The 19,179-nt window shown below is 36.6% G+C and overlaps 2 protein-coding genes across 2 annotated transcripts; both read right to left on the bottom strand.

The window, feature by feature from the left end:
• Positions 1-1,424: 1,424 nt before the first annotated feature.
• Positions 1,425-2,369, bottom strand: LOC119255013 (olfactory receptor 52K1-like). Its single transcript, XM_037522034.1, has one exon. The coding sequence runs from the start codon at positions 2,367-2,369 to the stop codon at positions 1,425-1,427; it is 945 nt and encodes a 314-aa protein (XP_037377931.1).
• Positions 2,370-8,023: 5,654 nt separating this feature from the next.
• Positions 8,024-8,968, bottom strand: LOC119254666 (olfactory receptor 52D1-like). Its single transcript, XM_037521765.1, has one exon. It carries the CDS (start codon positions 8,966-8,968, stop codon positions 8,024-8,026), a length of 945 nt encoding a protein of 314 aa, XP_037377662.1.
• Between the last annotated feature and the right edge of the window lie 10,211 nt (positions 8,969-19,179).

Genomic DNA, 19,179 nt, shown 5'->3' with positions numbered 1-19,179 from the left:
CAATACCTATATGGTACATGTAGTATGAAAGACTCTGAAATATGAAAATAATGTGTCTTCAATAAATTTTATCAAGGAAAAGTTTTGAATGAAGATAAAAAAACACGGCTATTGTCATCCAGAGCTGACTTTAAAAAAGTATTTTATTATTATATCTTTGTTAATTTTGGGGCTGTATTCGATTTCTCCCCTCCCAGGTAATCCCTGTAGTTCTGCCACCACCATAGCATAGTGATCCATCACCATAGTCGCTGTGCTCTTCCCTCCCCTGTTCTAACCCTTCTCCCTCCTCTTCCCCTGCCATGTGCCTTAGATCTATGGGAAGCTTGCAAGTTTTGTCTTCTTTCCTGACATTTTGTTTGGTTTCTCTATGTTCTGCTTATAACCGAAACCAAGCCCTGACTTTTGACTCTACTATCAGTTGTCCATGTAAAAAACAAGCAAAAATATCTTAATTATCTAAACTAATTGTCCTCATCATATTAATTGGGATAGTAATACATCTTAGCAGAATGTTGTATGAACATAAGAGTTTAAAATGCATAGAACAAAATAACAAAGCTTAAAAGAAAGTTGTTACCGCTGTTAAAATTATTTGCAATAACAATGAGGACAGGTGTTTGCTTCGGCAGCACATATAATAATAACAATGAGGACAGCCATAAAAATGTGTAATACAAAATGCAATTATTGTTTTGATAGCTACTTCAAATGGGATTTTCTAATTGATCTTACTTGGGCATTTGGTATGTGAACAGTTATGAACACATAAAATGGTTGTCAAGCATGGGTTTCAAAATGTCACATATTGTATCTCTCTAATGAATCCCCCACATTATTATATGTTTATTTGCTGCCACCAGCTCATGCCAGTCCCAGCCTGAGCTGGTGCTGACTGCTGACTCCCAGAAATTCAAAGAAGAGTCAGCTCTGGCAGGAGCTGAACATTACCTATGGGTAGCCAGACCACATTCCTCTCTACTGGCAGGATCCCCTTCTCTGAGGCAATGTCAGGTGAAAGAAAAGATGTCCAGGTTAAGAGTAGTTGTCACTCCTTATACTCTAGGATGTTGTCATATGCATCCCAAGAATATATGTCTAAAATCATTACCATACTTAAAAAAAAATTACCTCCAATTTATACTATGTGATGCTTTCAGATAAATAAAATTAATAAAATTTTACTATTTCATTACTTGTATAATAAGCATTTGGGGGAGGTTGTGGTCATGAGGGTTTCATAACAAATCCTGACAGATAGAACATGCTCTAGTTATATCCCCAGGCTGAATGATACATTCTCTTTCCTTGGTTATTTCTTTCCCCCAAAAGCCTCTAATCTGACAAGACTTAGCTCCACCTCCAACCTGACATGATTTCTAACTCTATATTGGTATGTGTCCTGTCCACCTCAGACAGCTACCTTAGCATATACGACAGTGGAGGAGCCGAAACACCCACTCCCGCATTTGCTTGGTCCGTGCTGCATAAATCAAGGGGTTGACCATGGGAGGCACCAGGAAGTAGAGATTATCAATGATGATCTGCAAATGGGGAGCCAGCTGGTAGCCTAAGATCTGTGCCAGGACAGAGAAGACAACAGGAGAATAAAAGAGAGCAATGACACAAATATGAGAGCCACACGTGCTGAGAGCTTTGGCTCGTGCCTCCCAAGAGGGTATCCGAAAGACAGCGTGAAGGATCAGCCCATAGGACAAAATGATAAAAAACAAATCAAAGCCCACAGACAATACAATAACTATGAGACCATAGATAATGTGCTCAGAGATGTCGCCACAGGCTATCTGCACCACTGCCATGAAGGCGCAGTAGGAGTAAGCAATGACTTGAGTTCGGAAACTTTCCAGGCTTCTTGTCAGGATGGGAGCTGGGGTCAGGATTGCCACTGCCCTCACCAGGATAGCCAGTCCCATCTTCACCAGCATGTTGTTAGCGAGGATGGTTGTGTATCTCAGAGGGTACCAGATAGCTACAAATCTATCAAAAGCCATGGCCAGAAGGATTCCAGACTCCATGACATAAAAGGAAGGGATGAAAAACATCTGTGTGAGGCAGGCATTAAAGCTGATCTCTTTGGCATTCATCCAGAAGATAGCCAGCATGCGGGGCACTGTGACACTGACCAGGGACAGGTCAACAACAGATAACATGGCCAGGAGAAGAAACATAGGTTCATGAAGACTTTTTTCCACACGGATGATACATAAGATGGTGACATTGCCAATGATTGTAATGACAAATGCCAAGAAAAAAGGCAAAGAAAACCAGCCATGGAAAGATTCCAAGCCAGGAATTCCAGCCAGAACAAATATCAAAGGCTGAGGAATGGATCTGTTGCAAGAGGACATCCCTAAACTGAGCTCCTTGAGATCTGATTCCTAGGGAGAAAAAAAAAAAACAAGAGACATTTTAAAATCTCTGCATCCTCTGCATCTAAAATGCTGGGCATTATAGTGGTTTATGGGCATGATCAGGATGATCATAATTATAAAATCAAATGAATACTTCAGCTATTTGAGGTAAGGAGGGAGATAAGCCCAGATTTTTATGTCTGCAAGAGGGAGAAGCAGTTTCAGGGATAAAATCTACTGTATTTGGTAAAAAGTCATAGCTGAATGACAAGACAGGTCTCCTGAAGGTAACCTGATATAGTGAAAAGAGCAAGGTCTTTGAGATAGCACATGTCTGGTATGCAGCTTCAACCCTGCCACATACTTGATTTGATTTGACTAAGTTGTTAAAGACTGAGCCTCATTTCCTCATTTCAAAGTGTGACGAAACTTACTTTGCAAAACCTGCAGTTCAGATTATTAAATTCCAACGTTGTATAAAATAGGCAATACTCCTGAATCCTTTGGTGCCCTACAAGTGCAAATTTTCTTCTATTTCTATGGAGTTCAAAGTTTAAGTGAGTCATGCAAATAATTATGTGATTTTTTTTTTTGCCTTATTTGTTTCTTGTACAGAACTGTTAATGGGATAATGAATAGTCTTGAGTTGATACCATACAAATGGCTATTTGATGGCATTGATAATATTTTCTCCACAAAGATTCATTATGTGCTCGAGGGGAAAAAAAGAGATTTCATGTTGTTAGATACAGCCAAACGCATGATGCTGAAATATTTGAAAGTTACAATTAGTTCAGTAGGGGAAAGGAACCTTTCACAAACACAAACAGAGAAGACAGACCCATGAAACCAGGAGCCCACTGTTACTGGTTCAGTTTCTGAGAGAAACTGAGTGATTGTCAACAGAACTCTGGAGAAAAATTCTCCATGCAGTCATAACATTAGACCATTATTAGAGATCTAAGCAACATGATAATGTTTTGACTGAGGCATCAGGAACAAATGTTAGGAACAACTATATCAACATTAATTATAAGTAAAGACACCACCAATTTAAGTATAAAGATTGGAAAGATACTTATTACTCTTATGGAATGTCACTGAGCATTCTAAAGAGTGTAGATTTTATCCATAGCCTTACAAGCACTGGTGGCAGTGGTGTTTATAGGAAAAGAGTTGAGAATCTTTTTCTTACATAATTTTTTTATCCCAGGATTTTCTACTCTTTACCTCTCCCTCCTTTTCTTCTTTTTCATAGAGAAATACCTGCAGATGGTTTTGAGTGCAGTCACAGTGGTCTGGGACCACTTGAGTAGGAAGATTTGCTGATGTCCAGAATAGATGGTGTGTGTAAGCTGGAGGCAGATTTGTGCCACTTTATCCTGGATCTCCTGGGTCCCTAGAGGCTCTCTGGCAAAGTGTTTTGTATAGCTTGTATATTCTGGGGAACAAATCCTATAGCCAATCACTGGTCATTGAGGATGGTATCTATGGACGAGAGCTGGTGTTTAGGAGGACTTCAATTTTTCTTTGTTGAGGAAACATTGTTTTATAACATTGTACATGATTTAGGAGAATAGGTTCACACATAGTTTTCTCAGATGTATGTTACCACACCACCCTCAACATCCAAACACCCATAGTCCTTTGCCCTAGACCATTGTTCCCCCTCACCATTTTGTCCCCACCTCAGACCTCCCTGCCCCCAGCAGTCTTATTTGTAGGATTTATTTTGGTTTATTTTTGTCAATGCATTTCTGGTACTGAATTTTATGAGTTCTTTCCTCTATATACCACATATGAGTGAAATCATTTGTATTGGTTCTTCCTTCTCCTGACTTATTTCACTTGGCATAATCCCCTCTGTCTCTGTCCATATTGTTGCAAATAGCAAGAATTCATCTTTTCTTTAATAAGTGAAGACTAAGTGTGCCATTGTGTATATATACCACATTTTCTTTGTCAAGTCATCTGCTGATGAATATTTAGGTTGTTCTCATAACTTAATTATTGCAAATAAGACTGCAATGTACATAGGAATGCATATTTCCCTTCAAATTAGTGTTTTTGTATTCTTTGGGTAAATACCTGGGAATGAAATCGGTAGATGAAATAGAAGATTTACTTTTAATATTTTGAGGAACCTCCATACTGTTTTCCATAGGGGCTGGACCTGTCTACTCTCCCATCAGCAGTATGAGGGTTCTTTTTTCTCCACACCCTCAACATTTGTTGTTTCTGTTGGTTTTTTTTTTTTTTTTTTTTTTTTTTTTTTTTTTTTTTTTGGATATGGCCTGTTCTCTCTGGGATGAAGTGATATCTCATTGGGGTTTTTAACTTGCATTTCCCTTATAATAAGTAGTGTTGAGCATTTTTCATGTACTGTTTGCCATCTGCATGTCTGCTTTGGAGATGTGTCTATTTAGTTCTTCCATCCATTTTTTTGATTGGGTTCTTTGTTTTGTTGAATTGTGTGAGTTCTTTGTAGATATAGAATATCAGTTCCTTGTCGGATGCAATATGTGAAAAATGTTCCCCATTCAGTAGGGTATGTTTTTGTTTTAGTGATAGTTTCCTTCAATGTGCAGAAGTGTGTTAACTTAACATAGTCCCACTCACTTTTTTTTTTATTATTTTCCATTTCTTTTGAGTTTAGCCTGTTATTTTTTAAATTGAAGTAACCTTGCATTATATCATTATATAAATTTCAGGTATGCATGAATGTTTTTTTAAATAAATTTTATTTTCATATTCCCCATACAATTGCAACACCCTTATTTTGACTCCAATTCCTCCCCTCCCTGCACCCCACCCTCCATAGAGTGTCTCTGGTTCATAGTTTTTTGTTGATTTTGATTTTCACTTTCTTATAGTTATTCATTTTCCTGGTCCCTTATTTAAGTTTTCTAGATTCCTGCTATGAGTGAGATCATCCGGGATTTTTCTTTTTCTTTCTGGCTTATTTTGCTGAGCATGAGCCCTTCCAGCGCCAACTGTGTTGCTGCAAATTGCATGTGTTTATCTTTTTTGAATGCTGAGTAATATTCCATGGTATATATGTACCACATCTTCTTGATCCAGTCATCTATTTTTGGGCATTTGGGCTGTTTCCAAAGCTTAGCTATTGTAAATAGAGCTGCTATAAACATAGGGGTGCAGGTGCTCTTTGGAATTGATGTTTCTGTGTCCTTTGGGTAAATACCGAGGAGTGGAATTGCTGGATCATATGGAAGCTCTATGTTCCACTCACTTATTTTTGCTTTGTTTTTCTTGCCATTAAAGTCAAGTCCTCAAATACATCTTGAAGCCAGTGTTGTGGAGTGTTTTGCTTATGTTTTCTTCTATGTTATTTATGGTTTCTGACTTTGCAATCAACTTATACATTTTGAGTTAATTTTTGTGTATGGCATGAGAAAGTGGTCTAGTGTCATTTTTCTGTATGTGACTGTCCAGTCACACCACCTTTTGTTGAAGTGACTTTCCTTTCCCTGTTGTATACTCTTGGCTCCTTTGTCATAGATTAACTGACCATATAAATGTGAGCTTTTTTTCAGGTTTTCATCTGTTCCATTGGTCTGTGTATCTATGTTTATTCCAATATCATACTGCCTTTATTACTATAGGCATATAGCAATTCCATTACTTGGTATTTACCCAAACAATACCAAATCACTAATTCAAAGGGATGCATGCACTCCTATGTTCATTGAAGCCCTATTTACAATAACTAACTTATGGAAACAATCTAAATATTCATTGACAGATGAGTTGATAAAGAATATGAGGTATATATAGATAATGGAATACTTACTATTCAGTTATTAAAAATATATATAAAATCTCGTCACTTGCAGCAACATGGAAAGAACTGGAGGGGATTATGCCAACATTTCAGAAAAAAATAATCAGAAGTTAAAACAGAAGCTAAACTTCCAAGTAAATGCAAAAGAGTTTTTTGAAAAGAAAAATACCGGATGGTCTCACTCATAGCAGGAATCTAGAAAACTTAAATAAGGGACCAGAAAAATGAATAACTATAAGAAAGCGAAAATCAAAATCAACAAAAAACTATGAACCAGAGACACTTTTTGGGGGGTGAGGGGTGGGAGGGGAGGGATTAGGGTCAGAATGGGGGGTTGCAATTGTATGGGGAATATAAAAATAAAATTTATTATTTAAAAAAAAAAAAGAGTTTTTTGAATCTGTGACACACTTTCCTATCTTAAAATCCACACAGGCTCATACAACCTTTTCTTTCTCTCTCTGTAAAATCCACATCCCCATTCATGACATTACTTTCTTCTCTTAGCTATTTGGCACTATTAATAAATATCACTTTTAATAAAGCTTTTGTTGCTTCTCCTAACACAATGCTATGAATCCTTATAGAAATCTGTGTTTCTTCTCACCAGTGTTTAAGATCCAGTGTTACTTTTCCATGCACTGAACATAGTAGTTAAGAGCAAATGCTTTGAAAATGTTAGTGGAAACAGCTAAGTAGCCCTCCTGTAACATGATAAAAACTTGAACTATGGTATATGAGCCTAAGAAATAGGAATGGTACAGATTCACCTTTAAGATGGTTCTAGACTAAATAGAAGGACAGTAGTAAGAAAAGAAGGAAGGTACAAATAATATTTCTCAAGGTCTAAATCACTAAAAAGAAAACACTAATTTGATGAATCAGCATGTATTTATTAATTGCCTCTGAAATAATTTCTATTCATTTAAGCCAAGATCATGTTCAGGAGGACATGTTCAGGTTTTTTCCAGTGGAAATTTTTATATTCTTTTTTATAATTTAATTTTCAATATCATTATACCAGTGGCATAATTACTACAAACTTTAAGTTATTTATAATAGCCTCCTTTAATAAGGACATATAACATCTAAAGACCAGCATATTTGAATCTAACTCAGTGGGCTTGCCTAAGTATGTAACATCAAGTATAAAATTATATTTATTTTTCAGGCTACTCCATGATGAGGTTATAAAGAGATCTCATGTTAGTTCAGGTAACAAAATAATAGCAGATACAAGTTATTCTTTGTGGGCAGGAAATAGTCTGAGCAATACAGGTTTAAAAATCAATGGACTTGATTATTGCGATGCTGACTTCTCCATGTTTCTGACTGGCAACTTGTCCTATGTCAATTCTTATGAGTAAACATATAGTTATTTGATATATTCAGAGCATATCGACCCTATTATATTGCCTCTTTTGTATAATATTGATAATTTTATCAATATAATTGATATTTTTTAATTGCAGATACTTCATATCAAAGTTATTTTAGTTTTTCATGGGTTTCTTCCCTTTTTAAATCATTGTCTATTTGAAAATAAACTACTACTTCCAAGCTACACCATAGAACATCAGTAGCAGCACAGAACAGAAGGGGCTTCCTTTCCCATTCATCAAATTCTAAGTAAACTTCCTAAATTCCAAATGCACATAAATGATATGCCCATCAATTTCATTAAAACTGGGAAATTTCATCTATGTGGGGGTCATTCTTTTCCATTAAAATGTGATAAAATATTCATTTCAGTGGTAGAAAAATTAGTTTCTTCATGAAGAAAGGGGTCAAATATTTATTCTTTCCCTTTTTTATTCTGATACCATGCCTGCAAATAAATTCATTATAATCAGGCAGCCTTTATCCTTAGAAACCTAAGGACATATTCTCGAATTTTCTTGGTCCTAATACCATAAACAATTGGGTTAAGAAAGGGTGGTACCAGAAGGTACATATTGGCAATGAAGATATGAATTTGGGGGGCAACATTGTGGCCAAAGCGGTGAGTAAGGAAGGTAAAAACAGCTGTGGAATAGAAAACTAGGATGACACACACATGGGAGCCACATGTGCCTAGAGCTTTAAAGCTTGCTTCCCGCGAAGGAAGACGAAAGACTGCTCTGAGGATTAGGACATAGGACACAGCAATGAGAAAACCATCACAGGAACCAATGACAGAGGCCACGCTGAGACTGTAGCGCTTGGTGGCACCTGTGTCCACACACGCCAGCTTAACCACAGCCATGAACTCACAGTAGGTGTGGGCGATAATTCGAGTCCTGCAGTAGGGCAACTGTTTGAGCAAGATGGGATGGGGAGAAAAGAAGGCCACACCCCGGAATACCACAGAAGCTCCCATTTTAGCAATGCGAGCGTGAGTGAGAATGGTGGTGTGGCGCAGTGGGTGGCAGATGGCCACGTAACGGTCAATGGCCATGGCCAGGAAAAAACCCGATTCCATGGCAGTGAAGCTGTGAATGAAGAACATCTGGGTCAGGCAGGCCTCAAAGGCGATGTCGCGGGCTCCGAACCAGAAGAGGCAGAGCATGCGGGGTAGCGTGGACGTGGAGAGCACCAGGTCCGTGACGGACAGCATGCACAGAAAGAGGAACATGGGCTCGTGGAGGCTGCGCTCTGCTCTCACCACCGCCAGGATGGTCACGTTTCCTACCACGGCCACCACGTACATGGAGCAGAAGGGAATCCCGATCCAGACATGCAGGTGCTCCAGTCCTGGGATTCCCACCAGCAAGAAGGTGTTTGGTGATGTCTGAGATTTATTCTCTTGTTCCATTGTGATGTCCTCTGTCTTTTGTTGATGAAATCCTCCTTTTTAAGACCAAGGTTTTCCGCCAAGACCATCACAAATAAATCTGGAAACAAATGAAAGAAATCTGGAAGACCCCGAAATAGCCCATCAGAAAATATCCAAGGTTGTATTTTTAGAGTGAAAGCAAACTTAGCAACATTAGCCCAAAACTACACAAGGAGACTTAAACAACTGATTGTAAACCAAGTCACGAATCTCATGGATTTCTTAACAAAACAAAGGAGAAACCCCAACTTTGTAAACCTCCGTGGACAATAAAATTCAGTATCACTGTTTGAATTCGCAATTTGTTTTAATCTTAAGGCCAAGTTAGGTTTTTATGTAAATAGCAGATAGTATAAGTGAAAAGGATATCAGAATTCATCTAGCCTAAATTTGTTTTTTTTGAAAAATATTTATTTTTATTTATTTATGCAGACAAGAACTGGGGTGTAGGCCAGAGGTGTGAGGGGTGAGAGGATGCACCAGGAACAGAGTGGGGAACAGAACAGGCAGATCTACTGAAATGCACTGCTGAGGGGAGCAGTGGGTGAGACAGGAGAAGTCTGCTACAGAAATTCGTTTTTAATGTCATTCCCAAAATAATTTACTAGCTGATGTCTGACTATTTTCTGGTCTGGGTACTCATGTCTTAGCCAGTCTCTTACATGTTTTTCTAGTCCTGTTACAGAATCAGCCATCAGGAGCTGTGAGAAAACACCATCTTTCCTGCAGAGTTCTACAGGCCCACCCATCTTCTGCATGGAGGTCTTCATAAAATCTGAAATTGAACAGTCACACCTCCACTAAGTTCTCTTTTGCAGTGAAACATTCCCAGCTTATATACCCACTTATTATAACAGCAGTTTTCAAAAATCCTAGCCCTTACCACTTAACACTTCTGTACATTTCCCAGTGGGGCCTCTTCTTATCTTTTATTACTTATATCTGAGTATACTAGTCACTGCAGAGAGCTACACACTTGTTAGCTCTTTTGATTTATACACTATTAATGTGATTTCAGTTCATATAATTTATATATGGAGGAAAGTGATATTGATCTTAAGACAAAAAAGACATTGTCCTGGTGTCATTGCATATGTTCACTTTTAAATAGAAAAATAATGCAAACTAAATATTGTTTGTCCAGTTTTACAGGTAAGGATATAGAAGCTCAGAGTGTTACAGGTAATATAAAGGCATCACAAAAAGGGTAGCTAAGATACCAAAATTCTAACATAATTCTGCAAGATTAAAAAGTCCACACAATTTTTCTTTATGCCAAACTCTGTATCTCCTGTTACAAATGATAAATTCATAGTGAAATATAGCCTACTTATATTTTTCATAATTTTAAAGTCAGATTTCTCCCCTACCATGGAAGTAAGCTCAGGGCGGGAGGGAGGCTCTCATCTAGGTGTTCTGACTCTCTTTGACAGAAGAAGAAACACTCAAGGCAACTCAATTTTGCAAGAAAAGTTTAGACCTTATAATTAAGCACTATCTTGGCAAGAAAAAAAGTTACTTTTCTCAAAACAAAATTTTAAGCAAATGCTTTAAAAATTATCCTTTTCATTTATACTTGATAATTTGTATTGTTTTATATTAGATAATACTTTAAAATAATCATTATCTAATTTCTTTCATCTTATTTTTTCTCTTTTTTTTATTACTAAGCACTAATCAATGTTCACTCCCTGAATTTAATCAGTGTTGTCTGGATACTTTCCATACCTACATTGAAACAATTGAAATATAATTTTGAAATCAGTATAGACCAATAACAGGGTTCTTTTTATCATTGTTTTTGATCCTTTAACAGTATGTATACTGTTCATTAATTAGAAGGGGATCTGTTGAATTTAATTATAATAAGATTACAAATACTGTCTACTCTGTCGTAACTTATAAAGTCTGGTATACTGTCTCACTAATCTGGAATTAGACCTATATCACCTAGTATTTTGGGGAGAGTATAGGTCAGCTTAAACTAGCTATACATTACTAGTAGTATCCCTGGAGTTATTTGAAAATTTTATCAGTTGAACGTGGAGTTTTTTGATCATTTACATGATACTTACAAGTATTATGATATTTGGTGCACAAGAAATAAACTTCAATAAACTTTGAAATTTATTAACTATCATTAGTAATGCTGTAACTTGCTTCTTTCTTTCCATCTGATTATTTTTATTCCCATCATGGACTCTCCTTATACCCTTTTATTAAATGCATTTATCTTCATAACAAGATTGATTGTTTATGCATACCATCATTATTTTTCTCATTTCCTCACCTGTAAAGTGGGTCAAACAAAAGTTGTTGTTTAGTTTTTGGGAAGCTTAAGTTGATTAATACATGTTCATAATTTAGATTAATTTATTCAGAGTAAGAATTTAAGTAATTAAACCTAGACTTTGGTACATATTCCATAGATGAGATGGTTCTAATAAATCATTTAAGTCTCCATAGTCAAAATTGCATTTTAGATAAAAAAAAGAACCATTCTTTCCAGACTTTTCACCAAGTACCTTTGCTATGTCCTGGGTGAGGTAACACCAGACTTTTAAACATTCCCAAATTATGACATCCTGCTTTGTAAAATCGGCACTTTTTCACATACTTCTCTAAATTCAATTTTCCTCTTTCTTCCTTTTATTCATTTCCTTTTGCTAGCTATTTTTCTTCTTGCAGTATCTATGTCAAAACTTATCTCCTGCATGAGGCTTTGCTGAATTACTTCAAACAGAAGTCTGCAGGTGATCTTTCTGTGTTCTCATTGTGTCTTTATATGTATTTTTTACATTTGTTTGTGACAGAAAACTTATCAAACAGTGGAATATTAATCCATATATTTATTGTTATGGCTCATGTCTCCCTTAAGAGATTAAATTATCTTGAGTCTAGAAACTATAGTATCGCTAGGTATTACCAGGTCCCAGTTCATAGACTGGAATCAGAAAATACTTACTAATAGACTATTACAAATAGCTGCACTATCTGTTCGGCTCTAAAGTCATGTTCTTAACTATAGTTCTATGCTGCTTTCATATGCAAGAGCATTATAATAATTATTAAAATTTGTGCACAATATCTAGATATTGGAGTTAAGAGAATTGTTCCTGCCATCTTTGCCCAAAGGAGAATAAAAGGGTTTATGCTCTTTGGCAGGTCTTTATTACTACTTTGCTTTACTATTTGTTTTAAAATTAAGCTAAGGCACCAAGCATAGGGCCATAGAATAATTAAGTGAAATTTAGATTTCAATTCAACCCCTGCTTTATCTGAGGTCTTGAAGATACTGATTACCTAGATTCCCTAGTGAATTTCCACATTTCTTTGTTGAATGCCAAAATATTTAAAATTTAATATATTCATTCAGAAAAGACCTAGATATTTGTGTTCACATATGCTTCAAGAGATAATAGACCAAATTTCTGTAAATCTGAAGTCCAAGAACATTGGGATTCTTTAATTTTTTTTTTTTTTTTTTAAAGATTTATTTATTTATTTATACAAGCACTGGGTACAGTCAGAAGCGCGGGAGGGTGAGAGAATTCACCAGAGCCAGAGCGGGGAGCAGAGCAGGCAGAAGGACCGAGGTACACTGCTGAGGGGAGCAGCGGGCGGCAGGAGAGGTCTGCGCGCCATGTGGGACCCTCCTCTGGTGGCCGGGGAGCAGCCGGGGATCGAACCGGCACTGCAGAGGCTGCGGGCAGCTTCGCAACCCAGCGCTCAACCGCTGCGCCACCGGGTAGGCCCGGGATTCTTTAATTTTTTAAATACTGTGTAAAGTCTCCTTCTAGCATAACATATCAATGCTCAAATAATTGCATTAAAATATGTATGGGTATATTTAAATAATCATATTTAAAGCCATGAGCAAAATACTCTATTAACATACACTCTGAATTTTTTTTTTTTTTCAGAATTATTGGTCTTTTTACACTTAAGCCCAGAAATTAAGTTCTGACTATGGAAGTGGTAGACCAAGATATGTCAGCATTCTGCTCCAGTAAATCCATTAAGGAGAAATTTTTTATGTCCCAGACAGTTGTAGTCTGGAAGTCTTTCTATTCTATCTTCTTTCTTATATGTACATATTGATTCACTGGAAGATTAACTACATCAGAAATAACAAAGATTAATGTGATCAAGAGAATACAGTGGTCTGGAGTGTTTTGACAGTATGGAACTAGAGAGAAAAGCTTGGTTATGTCTTGTCCTTGCTCAGTAGATCAATAGACAGATGTATTTTCATACCTTACTCCTAGATATTCATCCTCCCACAAGAGTTGACATGATTGATCCGTGTCTACTATTGAATGGGAGGAAACTGACTATTCCTTGTTCACAGTTGTGTCTCACTTCAAAGGCTCTCCAGTTTTTGAAAAGCTTTATTCTTATTTGGAGAATCTATAACCTTATGCTCCCTATACTTTAGCAAATTAACAGATAATTACGTTTACTTAAGTTATAGGAAGGAGTCCATTTCACCTTCTGTGCAAGTATAGGTCTATGACTGTCATGCTTAGGTTTTTTTTTTTCTTTTTTCCTTCCCCCCCGCCTCCCCATGCTTAGTTTTATTAAGAGAATTTGAAGAGATGGACATTACCTTTCTATGAATCTTGTAATTCTATAAATGCAGCTGTTTGAATGAAGCCCTCTCCTCTCTTATCCTGTATCTCTCTACCCTAACTCACCCAAAATAAAAGCTGAGAAGCACCTAGAGAGCCAGATTCTTTACAGAGCAGATGCTAGGAGGTGTTCTTAGTGAACAGGATCTGGAATTTCACCTAACTCCAAATCTCACTGGATTGTATAGACCTGAGGGAATTCAGTGGCCCTCTGGGATAAGGGGCCTTTTTCCTAACCACAGGACCTAAATCACTTTAAGTTAGTGTAATTATGATTAACTGTTTCTTAAGATAATAAATAAGGGGATTACTATTTCCAAAAGGCCTGATGAATCCTTTAATATGGAATATATTTGTTGAATACGTCAGGAAAAATATTATGAAACCATAGATCTCAGGAGAAAGGATTATGCTTTTGTATTAAAAGGCCATCATTTGCTAAACCTAGACTTAGTACTTAAATTTTACTCACTGATCTTCAAAACATTTTTTAGAAACAGAAATCACTCAACAGACTGAGAAACAGAGATCTGTAGGTTAAATAACAACATCAGATTCTGATTATAGGTGACATCAGAATCTGAGCCCACAGACCTCTGGCTTCATCATTCTCTTACTTAATCACTATAACATCAATATTTTCAAAAATGAAGTATGCCTGGATTAAAGTCTATTTTATTTCTTAAACAAGTAGTAAATTCAATGAATTTTAATGGACAATGTCCAAAATGACCAGCAAGTGCTTTCATAACCTGACTTTTGCTATTCTTCTGAAAAACTTTCTGCTACAGAGTTTACCTCTGAGTTTGCTTGATTTAGACACTTTCTTCTTTCTCTTTTAAGATTCTATTTTATGTTTTTCCTTCTGACTCTAATGTACTCCCCATTCCCCCTGCCCATGCCTTCTCATTTCCTACTCATTTATCATTACAGATGAAATGTCAACTCCTTAAGGGGAACTCTTTTCTAATGTTGCTATATTCAGGTGTTACGTTTCTCCTGTACCTATTATTCTTCTATTTTACTGTTTATCATATTGATAAATATTTATTACTTGAGTAAAACACCAGGCCAGGTGTTTAGAATGTAGTCTCACAAGTTATAAGCTGTGCAATCCAGGGACATCAATCTCATAGACCATATATTAACGGTTTCATCTGGACTTACTGCATGGAGACTTGTTTGCCATGAACCATGGATATTTCACATCATGCCTTAAATTAAGCAGTTACTTATCAAAAATTTTAAATTAATATCATTTTTATAGAGATAATATTTGTTGCCAACACTCTATATAACTTGAAGGTATAGAATCACATGTCTTCAGATGTATATTAACACACTACACTCACAACCAATCACCCATAATCTTTCACCATAGTCCATTAGCTTCCCCCACTCCAACTGCTCCCCAAACCCTACTGTCCACCTCTGGTTGTCTGAATTCTACAGTTATATTTCTATAGTATGTTATGGCTTGGTTTGGTGTGTTCCGATACTTTTCTATACTTCACATACAAATGAAATAATCTGGTAAAAACTTTTTCCCCTCTGGCTTATTTAGTTAAGCATGATCACTTCCATTTTTATCCATGTTGTTATAAATAAAAAAGTGTCATCCTTTTCTATAGCTGAATAGTATTCCATTGTGTATATATGCCACAGCTATAATTCTATAGCTGAATAGTATTCCATTGTGTGTATATATATCTCCTTTGAATTAGGTGTTTTGTATTCCTTGAGTATATACTTAGGAGTGGAATTGAAGGAATTTAAATTATTCATTTATTTAAAAAATGTATTTATTATTTATGTATTGCTTAGAAGAACTGGGGTGTAGGCCAGAGGTACAGGGGTGTCTGTGAGTGGATTCACTGGAGTTAGAGTGGGGAGCACAGCAGGTATATCTATTGAAGTACACTGCTAAGAGGAGCTGTGGGTGAGACAGGAGAGGTCTGCTGTGCCATATGTGGGTGAGCTCAATGGTCGGGGATCAAACTCAGGCCTTAGCAGTGACAACACTGAGACTTAACCCCTAGGTCACCAGGGAGACCTGAACTGAAGAATTCTGTAGATATATTACTTATGTTTTGAGAAAGCTCTCTACTATTTTCCATAGGGCTATACCAGTCTATATTCCCACCAAAAGCATACAACTGTTCCTTTTTCCCACACCCTTGCCATCACTTGTCCTTTTTGGTATTTTGATATGGACTATCATCACTGGCATGAGGTGATATCTCATTTGCATTTCCCTGATGGTAAGCAGTGATGGGCATTTTTTTTTTTCATGTGCCTGTTGGCTATATGCATGTTTTCTTTGTAAAGTACCTATTTTGATCTGCCCAATTTTTTGATTAGGTACTTTGTTTTCATTTTGTTGAGTTGTACGAGTTCTTTGTAGATCTTGAATATATTTTCTCTATATTATTGAGTTGTGTTTAGTACTTTAACTTACAAATATATTTTTTCTTTATGTGCATTTAAATCTATTATTTCTAAGCATAATTTTTCTATATTCCTTATGTTTCTTTTTTTCTTCATTTCATGAGTAAATAAGTAATGTTATTCTCATTTACAAAGCATTTGGAACTCTTTCAAATAAAAGTTTTTTATTTTTAATTTACTTTCTTTTTTTTAATATTGGATATAGAAGTGGGATTTACCATAAATCTCAGCTTCTCAGTTCTAATTTCATTGATCTATGCAAGGTCCCTGTCTTTCACTATTTAATTGATTTATTTGTTTCACTATATCCAAGTCCATTTTTCTCCCCTGTAGATAGTAAAATCCTACATCTAGATTGTTTGAGTCATTACTGGTTTATGTCTATTGTACCCTTTCACATCCAAAAGTGTTCTGCTATGGAAGGTAAACTATGTGACTCTGTATGCTTAAAACAATAATCTGTAATGCATTTATTTGTATGGGTTTTTGCCAAAGATATATTTTATTTTATTTTTTCAATGCATACATATTTTATTTATCTATGCATAACAAGAATTGGCATATAGGCCAGAGGTGCGGGGGTGAGAGGATTCACCAGAGACAGTGTGCGAAGCAGAGCAGGTGGATCTACTGAAATACACCGCTGAGGGGAGCAGCAGATGAGACTGGAAAGGTCTGCTGCACCATCCAAATGTGCCTTAGCTGCCTGGCCAGGGATCGAACTCCTGCTGCAGTGACTGGTGATAACTTGATAGTGCTGAGACTTTAACCCCTGTGCCACCTAGGAGGCCCTAAAAGTATATTTTATATGCTTGCATTTTAACATATAAATGGTGGTGCTAGATTATGTATATCAGCACACTTTTTGTAATAATCTTGGCTGTTACAGATACATACATAATTGTTTATTTCATTACTTAGGAATGTTCTGATCTGAAAAGGAGCAGCTCTTATTACAATATATAAGCATAAATTTTCCACCTGGGAAATGTATTCTAGATTGTTACTTGCAACATAGGATTGGGAATCTCAATTATATAAATCATAGTTAATTTGGCATGAATCCTTTGTGACATCTTGGTCTTAGGAGATTCTGCCAGGTGAGATTTCAGTTTGTTGAGTACATAAGGCATTGACTCTCTTTCTCACAGTCATATACACTCCTCACTAACGTATGCTAACACACAGCCTTTGTCACTCAAGTATTACTGAAAAAAAAGATTTGGGAATGAACTCTTTGAACTATCTTTGTCCTTTCTGTCATCTTTCAAACAGGAATGGGAAATCACAGCACTTAAGGTATTTTCAATATTCTTTATTTTTTTAAAGATTTATTTATTATGCATACGAGAACTGGGTTACAGGCCAGAGGTGTGGGGGTGAGAGGATTCACCAGAGACAGAGTGGGGAACAGAACAGGCAGACTGACTGAAATACACTGCTGTGGGGAGCAGTGGGCGAGACAGGAGAGGACTGCCTCGCCATGTGGGTTTCTTTCTGGAGGGCCGGGTATAGAACTCATGCTGCAGAGGCTCTGGATTGCTTCATAGTGCGGTGCTTAACCCCTTGTCCATTTTCAATATTCTTTAAAAAGTCATTGTAAAGTAGCTGGAATGACAAAATTTACAATTTAGTGTTATTTTCAGTGCTAGTTTCTATTGGTGAAGTATACCCTTCGAATTTATGTTTATGATTGTCATGGCCAAAAATGATATGTTCTTTGTGTTTTGTTATTATTAGTGAAGAAAATTCTTGTGACTGCTTGATTGCTCATTTTTTTTCTTCTATTGTAGGAACTGTGCTTTTTCTTTTTTTTTTTTTATCTTTTTTTTTTAATGGTTAATATTTATTTATTTATTATTTTTTTTATTAGATAATAAATTTTATTGTTATATTCCCCATACAATTGCAGCCCCCCCATTCTGACCCCAATCCCTCCCCTCCCGCCCCTGCCCCCCTAAAAGTGTCTCTGGTTCATAGTTTTTTGTTGATTTTGATTTTCACTTTCTTATAGTTATTCATTTTCCTGGTCCCTTATTTAAGTTTTCTAGATTCCTGCTATGAGTGAGACCATCCGGTATTTTTCTTTTTCTTTTTGGCTTATTTCACTGAGCATGATCCCTTCCAGCGCCATCCATGTTGCTGCAAATTGCATGTGTTTATCTTTTTTGAATGCTGAGTAATATTCCATGGTATATATGTACCACATCTTCTTGATCCAGTCATCTATTTTTGGGCATTTGGGTTGTTTCCAAAGCTTAGCTATTGTAAACAGTGCTGCTATAAACATAGGGGTGCAGGTGTTCTTTGGAATTGATGTTTCTGTGTCCTTTGGGTAAATACCTAGGAGTGGAATTGCTGGATCATATGGAAGCTCTATGTTTAGTAGGTCCAGAAATCTCCACACAGCTTTCCACAGTGGTTGGACCAGTTTGCACTCCCACCAACAGTGCAGAAGAGTTCCTTTTTCTCCACACCCTCACCAACATTTGTTGTTGCTAGTTTTTTTAATATGTGCCATTCTCACTGGTGTAAGATGGTATCTCATGGTAGTTTTGATTTGCATTTCCCTGATGACAAGTGATGTTGAACATTTTTTCATATGCCTGTTGGCCATTTGCATTTCCTCTTCAGAGAAGTTTCTTTTTAGCTCTTCTGCCCATTTTTTGACTGGATTATTTTCTTTGTTGTTGTTGAGTCTCATCAGCTCTTTGCAGATTTTTGTGATCAGTCCTTTATCATTAGTGTTGGGTGCAAAAATGTTCTCCCAGTTGGTGGGGTTTCTCTTTGTTTTTGTTATTGTCTCTTTTGCTGTGCAGAAGCTCTTTAATTTGATGTAGTCCCAGCTGTTTATCTTCGCCTTCACTATCACTGCTTTGGGTGATGTGTCTGTAAAGATGTCTTTGATGTGCAAATCACGTAGTGTTTCGCCTATATTTCCTTCTATATATTTTATGGTTTCAGGTCTTATGTCTAATTCTTTAATCCATTTTGAGTTGATTTTTGTGTATGGTGTGAGGTAGTGGTCAAGCTTCATTCTTTTGCATGTAGCGACCCAGTTTTCCCAGCACCATTTATTGAACAAACTTTCTTTGCTCCAATGCATAGTCT

The sequence above is a fragment of the Talpa occidentalis genome, unplaced genomic scaffold, assembly GCF_014898055.3.
Source record: "Talpa occidentalis isolate TD23 unplaced genomic scaffold, MPIMG_talOcc4v2.1 talOcc4.3, whole genome shotgun sequence".
Classification (NCBI taxonomy): domain Eukaryota; kingdom Metazoa; phylum Chordata; class Mammalia; order Eulipotyphla; family Talpidae; genus Talpa; species Talpa occidentalis.
The sequence above is the reverse complement of the archived record's forward strand: the minus strand, read 5'-3'. Positions and strand labels throughout refer to the sequence as shown.

Bases quoted from the DNA above. Each gene is read 5' to 3' on its own strand.
- LOC119254666 (XM_037521765.1), bottom strand. From the start codon at position 8,968: ATGGAACAAGAGAATAAATCTCAGACATCACCAAACACCTTCTTGCTG.
- LOC119255013 (XM_037522034.1), bottom strand. From the start codon at position 2,369: ATGTCCTCTTGCAACAGATCCATTCCTCAGCCTTTGATATTTGTTCTG.